The sequence below is a fragment of the Sebastes umbrosus genome, chromosome 20, assembly GCF_015220745.1.
Source record: "Sebastes umbrosus isolate fSebUmb1 chromosome 20, fSebUmb1.pri, whole genome shotgun sequence".
Classification (NCBI taxonomy): Eukaryota; Metazoa; Chordata; class Actinopteri; order Perciformes; family Sebastidae; genus Sebastes; species Sebastes umbrosus.
In genome coordinates, this window is record NC_051288.1 from 17,250,617 (window position 1) to 17,264,167 (window position 13,551).

At 36.9% G+C, this 13,551-nt stretch overlaps 1 protein-coding gene across 3 annotated transcripts in view; it reads right to left on the minus strand.

The window, feature by feature from the left end:
• The window catches only part of LOC119479421 (disks large homolog 5-like), a 38,376-nt gene extending 27,287 nt beyond the window's left edge, over positions 1 to 11,089 (minus strand). The window contains exons 1-3 of one of the 3 annotated variants that reach the window (XM_037755000.1): positions 10,357 to 11,089; positions 1,227 to 1,295; positions 222 to 375 (exon numbers count right to left, since the gene is read on the minus strand). In XM_037755000.1, the coding sequence (XP_037610928.1) occupies positions 222 to 375; positions 1,227 to 1,295; positions 10,357 to 10,666 (533 nt within the window). In that variant the 5' untranslated portion in view covers positions 10,667 to 11,089. Of the gene's footprint in view, positions 1 to 221; positions 391 to 1,226; positions 1,296 to 10,356 lie in introns of all 3 variants that reach the window. The other 2 variants (XM_037754999.1, XM_037755001.1) reach the window with 2 other exon arrangements.
• Between the last annotated feature and the right edge of the window lie 2,462 nt (positions 11,090 to 13,551).

The following is a 13,551-nucleotide window of genomic DNA, read 5'->3' on the forward strand; positions in this document are numbered from 1 at the left end:
GTATGCCAACCTCTTGTTTTACAGAGTTGAGCATATTTTAAAACAATTTTGCGTCACGTAAGACGTCTTGTTTTTTTGTTGCTTTTAAAAGCCGAACAAGGCAAAATGCCTCCACTCACAGAGCGCAGGTACACACAGGATCACTGCGCTGTTCTGTCAATGTTTGTTTTTCGAGAACAGGCTGTTGCAGGGTTGGAGGGTGCACGAGATCAGAACAGTACCTGCAGTCATCGAAGGTGGTTCCGGGTGAAGAGAGAGCCAGACGTTTGCGCAGTTCGTCCCTCTCGCGGGTCACATGTCTGAGCTGGAACAGGACCGTCTCCATCTTCTCGCTCACCTGGTGGCCGTCCATGTGAGCGGGCGGAGGGGAGGAGGCTGGACCGGGCGTACCTGTGGGAGTCAGCATGTCACTGGTGGCATGTGCTGTTTCACAGAGCTCAAATGATGGGGGGGCATTATTAGTGCAGCTCCATCGGTTTCTTTTAAATGCTCACTCAAGCCAAGGTTATAATATTTTTTTGATTTTCAATTAGTTTTAACAAAACTCTAGTCCGCGTTCTTCTATTTTTTTTTAAACTTTTTACCAAAAACGTGCAGACTAGAAAGACAGAATGAAAGCATGGACGAAAGACTCGCTTACTGGCAAGAGTCTCAGACTTACTTTAGTGTAAATATTAACAAATCATAAGCAAGAGCTCTTTGTTGTAGCTACTGGAGCAAACGTCTACGCATTCATTACAAGAAAACGCCTTCACCTTCATCTTACTGTATCATTTTTAATCATTGCTCACATATTTTTGCAGCCAAAATCAGTTTAATATTCTACTTCATTATTTATCTACCTCACTGTTGTACTCATTAACCTCAGAAATCCCCCCACTGATACAAATCAAAGCACTGTTTCCTTTTCGGTGGCACCGACCAGTCAAATCCTCTCTCCCTAGTAGAATGACTAAATGAAACAGGTCTGTTTGTGTGTGTGTATGTGTGTGTATGTGTGTGTGTGTGTGTGTGTGCGTGCGTGTGTGTGTTTGGGGGGTAGAGGTTTTCTAAATCCTTCTCACATCTGTGTAATCACTTGCATGTGCTCAGAGTCTAACAGGCAGCAACCACTGGCTATTATTTGACATGTATTTTCTGAGAAAACATCAGAACAAACGAATATAATGATTTTAATTTTTGTCATTTCTACACCTGAACACCACCACCACGAGCGCCACACTCACCTAAGCTGCTGAGAGAGCTGCTGCTTTCCGAGTCCGACGGCATGGTGGACAAGATGCTGTAAGTGGACCCTGCGAGGAGAACAAAACATTAAAGTCAGTTGTGAGTGTACTCAACCATGTCTGCATTATAGTCCGATGATTATCTCCAGCATTGTATGGTACATCAAGGCCGTGCAGCTTGGGTTACATTCAGGGGCCTTTACTGAAAAAAAGGCCAGCTGGAGGCATAATAAGGTGGGACTTTCCCCGACTTGGGGATGACGGGCCTGTGGGCTGACAGCAGAGTGTGGCTAATTATCAGTTGGGCAGGGAGCTTGAATACTGACTAGCCAGGGCCCCAAAGAGGCTGCAGCCTCAGAGCTTCTCCTTTTATCTCCTCTGACAACATCACACAGCCCCCCCTGTGAAAGCCCCTTCTTTTATAGCCTACAGTGATTCATAATTAACTGTACAGAAAGGAAGCCTCAGTACAACACTGGAAGTATTATGGAGGAGATGGTGTTATTTGGAAAAAAAAGTAAAATGATTTCCTGAAAAGAATCTGAAATTGTTTTCATTATTGGTAAAACTATTGGTTATTTTTTCGATTAATCAATTAAAGGCCACTACATGCAGAATTTGTATGTGTTTGCTAGGGCTGCCCCCTCTGTCAACTACGATTTCTTTAGTCGATTAGTCATTTTTTATGCTTTGTCATGCTGAATGACTTATTTCCAAGAAACTTATGAGCACATCTCTGGTAAACACAAGATTTACAGTGGTGCTTTTGTGTGATTCTTTGTGGAGAACCTCAGTTTTACAGATATGTCGATTAAATCAACTAATCGATTAGTCGACAAAATCGTGTGAGTATTAGACGAGGACAGAGCTAGTGTTTATAGCATCTTTCATATCATTTTGATGGCACTCAGGACATATCATGGCCACAATTCTTCAAAAACATTTTGAAGAAAACCTTATCAAAACGTTTATGTTAAGTGTTCATGTAAAAGAATGACTACTGACTGATGTATCATTATCAGATGTATTAAAGTCTCAAATATCCTGTATCAAATTGGGCCATAGTTTGAAATTTTCAAAACACACAAATTCAATAATGATCTATAAAATGTCAGTAAAAATTGTCCATCAGAAGGTGAAGTCTTCAAATAAAATTTGTGTCCAATAAATAGATAATACTCAAATAAAAGTAGGTGAAACCAAGGTTATAATAGTTTTTTATTGTAGTTTTGACTTTTCGATTTAATTTTAGTTTGGTTTAGTTTAAGTTTTTCAGAAAGTTTATATACATTTAGTTTTACAATAGTTTTAGTTTGTTTTTATTAGGGCCAGATATAACGTCTCAGAAGTATGTAGCTACCATAGACTGTATATAAGAAGTGGACGTAGTCACTGTGAGGTCATCCATTGGTTTGTGGACTGCCGTTTTGAAGCCTTGTGTTCGGCATTTTGGCCGTCGCCATTTGGTTATTTGCAACCAGAAGTGACACGAGAGGGTGGAGCCAAGTACAACCGAACACTGAATAAGACATTTTTTAAGGTTCTAATTAACTTTCATGAACTCAAAACACACTGTGAAAAGGTTAAAGCTGTAAGACGTAAACATGAACAACTCCCAGACCGAACAGCGCCGTGATAGCGAAATGTCAATCACAAGGTAGCCCCGCCCTAAAGCATCCCCTGCTTTATCATCTATTTTACTCTAAATGGGACCATAATTTACTAAATGAACATCATGCTGTATTAAAGAAGATTTGAAACTAGCAATTGAGACCATAAACTCATGTTTACAATGTTTACTGAGGTAATAAATCAAGTGAGAAGTAGGGTCATTTTCTCATAGACTTCTATACAATCAGACTTCTTTTTGCAACCAGAGGAGTCGCCCCCTGCTGGCTGTGAGAAAGAATGCAAGTTTAAGGCACTTCAGCATTGGCTTCACTTTTCAGACCTGGAGGTTGACCACTGGTAGCTACATATACAGTACATATAAAATACAGGTTTGGGGAACTGTGTAGGAATGGCCATAATGTTTAATCTTTGCGCTACTTTAGTGAAGCAATTGCAGCATAGCGCCATCTCCTGGAATGTCAAGTCTGTTCAATTTCGGTGGTTTAATGTTACGAGAGTTAACGGAAATTCATGCCGTCTCCTTTTTTCTGTAGAGATATAAAAAAAAAAACTAAAACTTAAATAAATTTAGGTTAATTCTATTTTTTATTAGTTTTTTTCCCAGGCAATATCATTTCAGCTTAGTTTTTCTTAAAATATATAGGTTTTTTTATTTTGTTTCAGTTTACAACATTATTTTTCACTGCTTATTTTTGCTTTAGTTTCAGTTTTAGTTTACTACAATAACCCTGGGTGAAACCAGAATGTTTAACATGTTCGATTGGCCTAAACAATGAACAGATTGTCAAAATTGTAGTCTATTGATGATTTGCAGGTTGAATTGTTTCGACACTACTCCCGACTGTTAACTCTTTTCCTCTAATGTGAATCTAATAACCACCTCCACACATTTCCACCTTTAAGTGGGTCAGAAAAAAAAGGAATTTTAATGATGCTTGAGATGTTTAACAGACTGCGCAAGTCTTGATCAAACAGCTAGCAGTGCACATTTTACTGAGCTGTAACTCGGCCGTGGGATGAGCAGCAGCAGCAGCAGCAGCTTATAGTTTGGTTAAATCAGCAACTTCCACCCCTGATGTAAAGTCTAGCGCTCGACTGGGAGACGGGAGCATGACAAACGATTCTATTTACCCACGTCCCAGTACTCTAAATCAATCCCTGGCTGGCTGAGTTCCCACTAGCTAAAGGAGACTATGAGTTTGATTAAGACTGGAAGGAGCCCAGCTAACATGGCTCACCCCTCTTTTTCCCAGCAAAGCACTGAAAGAAGAAAAAAAAAAAAAAAAAAAAGAGTGATGTGCCTCAGGAACCGTGGCATCCCATGGATCAAGCTCTCTTTGTTCTCGCCCTAGCTTAAGTTTCCCATGACTCTGTTTGAGCAGAGAGTGTCTCAATGGGCAAGGTTCACTGTGTCATAGCTCGCTCACTTTTCTGCCCATGTGGAAGTCATGTGACGCAGACCTCGCTGCGGTCTGACCCTCACCACTCAAGGATCTCACTTAGGTTGATCTCTTTTCTAAAAGTCACAGCAAACTTGGTGCATATTCTGAACTACGTTAAGACATTTGTCTTAAAGCTGAAAACAGGAGCAGCAACACTGAGTGCTGATATCATCTAAAAATCACATCTGGTACTCGGCTCCACTGATAATGAATGAGAAACACTCAAAATACTGCACCTTTTCCATGAAAATTGGTTTATGTTCTTCTCGGATCTGACAGCTCTACAATAGGTTGAATGTAATTTGGGTTTAAAAGCTCAAACACTTGTTTCTTATTGATCCAACAGCTCCAAAAGTGTCTGTGAATCTGTGAATTCATCCTGGGGGCCCTGACCATTGAAAGTGGAAATTTTCTGCACATTCAAGCAAAGATAAACAAGCATCAGCATGTTAAATTTGTGTAGTTATGTCAATTTGTTGATGTTCAGATGCAGTGAAAATCGGACCAAGTAACATGTGCAAATAAATTATTTACTGTTGTGAATGAAGCAGATAGGGCTGCCCCCTCTTAGTCAACTAATCGGTCGTTTTGGTCTTAGTTGACTAGAAGATTTCTTTTGTCAATTAGTCATTATTTATGCTTTTTCATGCTGAATGACTTATTTCCAAGAAACTTATGAGCACATCTCTGGTAAACAACAGATTTAAAGTGATGATTTTGTGTGATTCTTTGTAGAGAAACTCAGTTTTACAGATCTGTCCATTAAATCAACTAATCGATTAGTCGAGTGTTAGTCGACTAAGGATTTCTTTGGTTGAGGACAGCTCTAGAAATAGACCTTTTTCAAAGCAGACATTTTGACTTGTCATAGCAGGAAAAGTACCGGTGTTATTAATAATATTACCATTCTATTCAAAAGTCCCAGTAAAGCTTCCGTTATGCTTTCTGCAAAGTATGGAAGCACGGACATGAGCTGACGTGGAATCGTGACGAGGAAACTTTTGGATCTTTTATACTCTGTGCGGGTTTCTTCTCACGTCGAAGCAACATTCTCAAAGCTCGTTAAAGTTCTCCTTTTAGATAGATACATAGATGTACTTTATTGATCCCAAATTGGCATTGGCATTGCACAAGAATAGATAATATACACAAAATATACATATCAACACTAGAGATAATATCTATAGTATACACAATATAAAGAATATATTGGAATACACTATAAATATACCAGACTAGAAAAATTTGGATGTGCACGGACAGGCGAAAACCTGCCGCACGTATCCCCCGCGAAGGGCTGTGTCCGATTGGTGTGGACACTCGTGACCCTGCGAGCATAAATCACCCATAACACATGATAGTGTGACAGTGAGCCAGCATGCACAATTTACAGTGCACATAATTCAGCCATCATTTACACCGGTGCTTTTCCTACTGTAACGTTTTAAAGAGGAGTCTGTGAGGCAATTTGTCAGATTTCATGCAGCTCCCTCTGGACCCACAAAAAGGTTTTATACAACTGTTTTCACATATGCAGTAGTGCTCGACGAGACCTGAAAACAGACTTTGATGTGTAAAATTGGACGTCCCATTTAACTATTGTATCGCCATGAAACGAAAGAATGAATCTTTGAGGTTCAGAGTGAAATGTCTCAACAATTACCAAGCAATTTGGTGCAGACATTGTGAACTTTGATGACCCTCTGACCCCTTTTCAACCAGCGCCATTATCAAGTCAAAATTTCAACGCTGGTTTATCTATTGAACAGTTTGGATTTCTTTGACATGAACATCCCAACTTCAGAGTCGCTAGCGTGGCTGTAGACTTTTCATGTATAAAAGAAATTTGAACTCTCCTACTACCTGTGACATCCAGTCTTATTTCACCGCCGCGGCACAGCAAAGCCAAGTGAACACGTCAGCCACGATACACACCCTGATGATTATGCTGCCGTCATGTTATTGTTCTTCGAGAAAAGGTTAGAACAATCTGTAAACAAAAGGTCTCTAGGCCCGAAGCTATGGTTATATATAAAACTATAGAGTAGCTTTGTTATTAATAACAAACAAGCCCTTTGGGATACACACCTTTTTAAGTACTGTGCATGCATCATATTCACACCACAGTGAAAACCTTCAACTCCATGATCATTTCAATAGGCTACATTTAGTTGTTGACATTTGATTTTAGAGAACCTGCTGGGGGTTAACTAACAAACGAAGCTCTCGCTCATTAACATTTTGATTTCAAGGATGGTCTAGCTCTCTGGGATTCTGGGGAGAAGCTGGATCAGGCTGCTGACGGTGCACATTATTTTAAAAAGCGTCGGCTGTAACAAGCTACTGTATTCCTGGGGAAAGGCCCTTCTTTTGGCTGTGCAGTGGAGGAACCAGTCTGCCCAGTAGCAAAAGGCAGCTCAGCCCATTTTGTGTCCTGTGTGACTACCAACAGGGAGCCGCAGACTACGGAGACCAGCCCAAAACATGTTCATGTGTACAACAACCCTCTTACACAGCAGCAGGAAGCCTATCACTACTCAGGTTTTAGACTCGCTGCAGGATTGTGAAATGCAGCACAAAAACGGAAAAGCTTAGAGAAATAGACTGCAGCTTCAGTTCTCTCATAAATAATGAGGACAGAATAAATGCATAATTAACACCTCACCATTCAGCTCACCGAGTATGACGCCATAGCTGTACAAAAGTAACTATGCAAATATTGCTTTTGAAATGCAAAGGTGCAGTAGAGGTGCTGAGCAAGGACCGTGTACTTGTGTGTATGCACTACTGCTGCTGAATATTACCTATATATGCAAGTTTTGGGACATAAATCATGACCGGTTTGGCTCACGCTGAATTTGATGATCATGAAAACAGCAAGCGTATTTAGCTGTGAGGAAGAAAAGCATATTTTAAAAAGGTACTCATCACTAAGTGGGAAAAGGTGGTATATTTTTGTGAGCAAACAGGACAAAATTCAATCATATTACTCTGAATGAACTACAGATAAGTGTACATACATCCGAAAAGAATCAGACAGGAGGCTGAGGTGTGTATCATCTACAAGATGTTTGTTTATATGTTAACAAAGAAAATATCCAGTATATTGGATTAGGCTGAAATGAAAAGACACAAAGGTGGAATATGTGTGTATTTTAGAGCATTAACTCTAATGCCAATGTGTAATATAGCTATTTCTTTAACTCATCAGATCATTTTATATCACACTACAATAAGAATTGAAAGAAAAGCTTGTTGATCTCTGTGTATGTGAGTATGTGATGCTTTTTTTTCTCTGTTTTGTCTCAGCATTTTGGACTGTTGCTGGGACAAAACAAGACATTAGAGGGGAAATGTTTAGTCAATTGATCAATCAATAGAAAATTAATATCACCAACTATTTTTCCAAGCAAAAATGCCAAACGTTCCCTCATCCAGCTTCTCAATTGTATAGATTTTCTCTGTCTAATGTGATAGCTAACTAAGTATCTTTGTTTTGGGCTCTTGGTTGGACAAACGAAACCATTTGAAAAAGTCAACTTGATATTTTGATGGACACTTTTTTTACTATTTTCATTAGTAATCGATTAAATCGTAAAGAATAGCCCTGCAACTAAAGATTATTTTCATTGTCGATTAATCTGTTGATTATTTTCTCGATTAATAGATTAGTTGTTTGGTCTATAAAATGGCAGAAAATGGTGAAAAATGTGGATCAATGTTTCACAAAGCCCAAGATGACGTCCTCAAATGTCTCGTTTTGTCCAAATATATTCAGTTTACTGTCATAGAGGAGTAAAGAAACCAGAAAACATTCACATTTAAGAAGCTGAAATCAGAATTTACTTATTTTTTTTCTTAAAAAATGACTCAAACTAGTTGAAGATGAATTTAATAGTTGACGACTAATCGATTAACAGTTGCAGCTCTTGTAAAGAAAATTATGAGCAGACTAATCAATAATGAAAATAAGTAAATATTTGCAGCCAGACTAGCAATTTTAAGACATCTCTGGGATTTGTAATGCATGTGTCAACATTTTATAGACTAAATAGTTATCCAATTAATACAATGAATGAATACGATGAATGAAAATAAGTTAGTTTTGTCCCAAGACACAAATGAAACATTCTCCACTATATTCTCACTAAAGTAAGTCACTGTGTGCATTAACAACTCATTGAATTCTTCACTCATTCATTGTGACTGTGACAGTGGGTTATTGATTCACAACTTCAGGGCAGCCCTGCTGTCACTGCATTGATTATTTCAGTCTTTTTTTAGGGTCCATTTAATACTTTCACAAAGGGCTGGCAGCAGCGCTGTGCTTTTTAGTGACATGGCAAAGGGAAACAAGCACAGTAGTGTGAGTGTAAATAAGCATCAGGTCACATGATTGTACAGCTCTCTCTCTCTCTCTCTCTCTCTCTCTCTCTTTTCTCTCTCTCCATTTATTCCTGAGCAAAGGAAAAGTCATGCCCTTCATCAAGTTGTCATATGGTCAATAATACCCCCTTATCTAATTCTCAAATTCATTCACATAATACTAGACAGGTTAATCATCTTCACCTGCCTTTTTACAAAACAAAAACATGACCATTACTCCCTCAGATATCGTGGTGTACAAATATGGAACACCAAAATACAAGTTATCAAGAGCTCGTTATCCTTAGAACATTTAAAAGAAAATGATCATTATCTTTTGATATGTTTAGATATATTTTTCTTTTCTTCTGTACTGTTTTTTGTATGTATTTCATTGTTTTTATTGGATTGTTTTCCACTGTTTGGTTAGGTTTTTCTGCACATTTTTTGTACTTCTTGTTGTTGTTTAACTTTTGTTGTATTTTTAAAATTATGTTAGTTTAAATCTTTCTTCCTTTTTTGTTATTGTTTTTTTTTTCTCCTGGGGTTGGGTGAGGGGTCCTTTGTATAAGCCTGTGGCTTCTTGACCTCTACTGACACATTACTTGTTTTTGTTTTTTTCATTGACTGGATTTTGGGCAGTTTTATATATGTGCAAATAAATAAATAAATAAAAATAAATAAATAAAAATAATGTTAGTTAGATCATGCCCAGAGTACTTGTCTTTTTTTTTTCATTGACTGGATTTTGGGCAGTTTTATATATGTGCAAATAAATAAATAAATAAAATTAAATAAATAAAAATAATGTTAGTTAGATCATGCCCAGAGTACTTGTCTTTTTTTTTCATTGACTGGATTTTGTGCAGTTTTATTTATGTGCAAATAAATAAATAAAATAATGTTAGTTAGATCATGTTATTATCAGAGTAACATAATGTTGATGGATTATCACAGGCTGGTATATGTCAAAGTTTAGTCAGAATATTATAAATATTATAATATTTTTTTTTAAAATTCAATGACAGCACATAATGATACTTTTTTTAGCCAACTTCATTCCAACTGTTTACCACAAGTTTTACACTTAAAAAAAAAAAAAAAAATGTCAAATTGCAAATAAATAAATAAATACAAATAAATAAATAAATAAAAATAATGTTAGTTAGATCATGTTATCATCAGAGTAACATAATGTTGATGGATTATCACAGGCTGGTATATGTCAAAGTTTAGTCAGAATATTATAAATATTATAATATTTTTTTTAAAAATTCAATGACAGCACATAATGACACTTTTTTTAGCCAACTTCATTCCAACTGTTTACCACAAGTTTTACACTTAAAAAAAAAAAAAAAAAATGTCAAATTGCAAATAAATAAATAAATAAAAATAATGTTAGTTAGATCATGTTATTATCAGAGTAACATAATGTTGATGGATTATCACAGGCTGGTATATGTCAAAGTTTAGTCAGAATATTATAAATATTATAATATTTAAAAAAAAATATGTATTTATTTATTTTTATTTATTTATTTATTTATTTGCACATATATAAAACTGCACAAAATCCAGTCAATGAAAAAAACAAAACAAGTAATGTGTCAGGAGAAGTCAAGAAGCCACAGGCTCATACAAAGGACCTCTATATATACATTAATATAGTTATGGTGCTTTATTCTTACCGGTGGTGTGATCCACTGGTCCTGTGGATCCGTTCAGCAGCAGCACAGAGTGCAGGTGAGGGTGCGTCTTCTCCAGGGCCGAGCAAAACTCTGCGAAATGGTCTCTGTCCTCCTTACTGATCAGTATCTTCAGCAGGAGGTCCACTTTCTCCGAGTTGGAGGAGCAGTTGTGTCCCAGCTCGAAGCGTTCAGCCTGGCTGAGAGCAGTCCCGCAGTGAGCCAAAACATCCACGACTCGGTCCGCGTCTGTGATCGACTCCACCAAGTTCTGGTAACATTTCTCCAACAACTCTTTATGCTTGGGCTCCATAATAACCACAACAACAAGGTAGTAGCTTCGGAGGAGGACACTAAACTCGTTTACTTCTTTACTTCGGAGCTACTCCTGTCGAAACTACCCCGCCGCTCGGCTCTCCAGACGGGGACAACCCGAAGTGAAGGATACACAAGAAGTAGCCATATTTGTTGCCCAAGGCGGCTGTTGACTGCTGCACCAAGATGACAACACATTTTCACCACCGCTAAACGTCCTTAAACCGTGTCTGCCTCTTTAAGCTCCGCTGCGACCACGTTACGAAGACGTTAACGTGCTTAAATCAACTTCTTTCGACATGTTGGAAAGTGTTTAAACTCTTCCAGAGCCTCTGTCTTTCTCTGTTTCTCTCTCTCAGCCTACTAACTCCGCCATGTCTCACCGTTGAAGCAGCTGGAACTCTGTGCCAATCATATTTCCGTGCAATGGACGTTTAAGGTAAAAGTAGGCGGGGCGTTGTTTTTAGACGCACCTGGCTCACACCGCCGCTTTAATTACCATTAGGACATTACCTCATATATCCTGTGACTTCCCTGCACTATGGACTATTTCCTATGACCTCCTATATACATTTTTTTTTTTTTTTTTACCTGAGCTGTACCAGTGTTTTTTGTTGTTGTTGTTGTTGTTGTTGTTTTTTGTTTTTTTTTTGTTTGTTTTTCTCTTTTTCCTTTATCCTTATTGTGTTTGTGAAAATAGGAAAACCCAATGAACATATTAGTGGAAAAAAGAACAAAAAAAAAACAAAACACCAGCAGTTGTGGAGTGGTATAAACTGATATTTGAGCTAATATCAATGGAATATCTAACATACAGATTTAAATGTAAAATGGGTGATTTCTTTAAGACTTCCTTTTTTAAATATGTTGGTGAAAAACTTGAACTAAAGGGTCTGATAGATTGCAATATTGAAAATTTGCCAAAGGGCCATTTTTGGGTCGTAGGGCGAGATATTTATTTGTTGACTTATTTATTTTGTTTTGTTTTCTTATTTTTCTTAAAATGTTTTGTTGCATCAGTGTCGACTGCGATAAATTGTAACGGACTGAGCGCCTCCTTATCCCTATACATATATATACATAGATGCTTTGATTTTTCAAATACATATGTGATTGTGTAAAATCATCTCTTTGAGTATATTAGGTGCTATGTATACTGTGTGTTAGGGATCTAAATCTGGTGTTTAGTTATTGTGACCAATGTGTGCTGATTTATTGTTGGTTTTGTCGGTGTTTGTGTTTAAAAGCATAATAAAAATATTGTGGAAAAAAAAAAAAATTACCATTAGGAAAATTATTTTTAAAAAGATATACCTATAACATTCACTCAAGTACTGTACTTATTTTATTATTTTATTATTTTATTATTTTCTATGTCTCTAATTGGATAACTATTTGGTCTATAAAATGTCAGAAAATGTTGACACATGCATCATAAATCCTAGAGATGTCTTGAAATTGCTTGTCTGGCTGCAAATATTTACTTATTTTCATTATTATTATTTTTTTTCATTTTGTTTTTCCTTTATTTGGTTTAAAATAATTTATAATTTCTGGGGTTTTTTTACTCAAAAATTAGGTATAATTTCATATAAATGAGGTTTATTGACCATAAATTCCAAAAAAAAAGTGTAAATCTTGTGGTAATGAGTTGGAATGGAGTTGGCTAAAAAGGTGTAACACAAAATTGGGTGATAATTTATAGTTTATGCTTTCTAAACAGTCAAACCAGACCGGGTCAATTTTGAAAATTGGACATTTAAGGTAAAAGTAGGCCGGGCGTTGTTTTTAGACGCACCTGGCTCCCACCACCGCTTTAATTACCATTATGAAAATTATTTTAAAAGATATACCGATAACATTCACTCAAGTACTGTACTTATTTTATTATTTTATTTTTTTCTATGTCTCTGTTCTATGTTTGTCAGCTCGTTGTTTTCTGTCAATGTTGATATTTGTCTGTTTACATATATGTGTCCATGTCTACTCTTAAAGGTCCCATATCATGCTCATTTTCTGGTTCATACTTGAATTTTGTGTTTCTACTAGAACATGTTTACATGCTGTAATGTTAAAAAAAAAACGTTATTTTCCTCGTACTGTCTGCTTGAATATACCTGTATTTACCCTCTGTCTGAAACGCGCCGTTTTAGTGCATTTCAACGGAATTGCAACGGAATTGCAACAGAATTGCGGTGCCTGGCAACAGTTTGGGTCCATGTTTACTTCCTGTCAGCTGATGTTATTTACCTACACTGCAACAGGAAATAAACTGGGACACATTTAGAAATGTTTACGTTCACGTCCACGTGGAGAAATTGCGAGCCAATAATTTAAAATGTCAACATAAATGGGAAGAATCTTGGGGCCCTTTTCTGCAATATTTGAACTCAGTTTGACAATATTTCTATTTGTATATTGATCATTTTGTTTTTCCTTTTCTCTGTTCTGTTGTTGAATACTCCCACTATGGACGGCTTGCATTTAACTATCACGTGGACGATACTGTATGTAATGATATGTATGTTTTGTCCTCGACATGCGGTTTAGATAATTCTCTCTTAGTTATTTGTATCACTCCTCCCTGGGTGTAAATGTGTGTGGGTGTGTGTATGAGTGTGCGAGTGCAGGTGCGGGAACTTTCGGGTTGGGCTAGGGGTTTTGATTTTGGTTTGATGTATGTGTTGTCATTAAAATTTGTCAATAAAAAGAATGTTAAAAAAAAGAATGTTTACGTTTAAAACCGTGTAATGGTCTAAATATTGTATATTTGTGACATCACAAATGGACAGATATCTTATCGGCTTGTTTCAAACGCACTATTTCTGAATACGGGCTTTGTATATTTCTCTGTATATTGAGCGCTTTGATACTTTCACAATA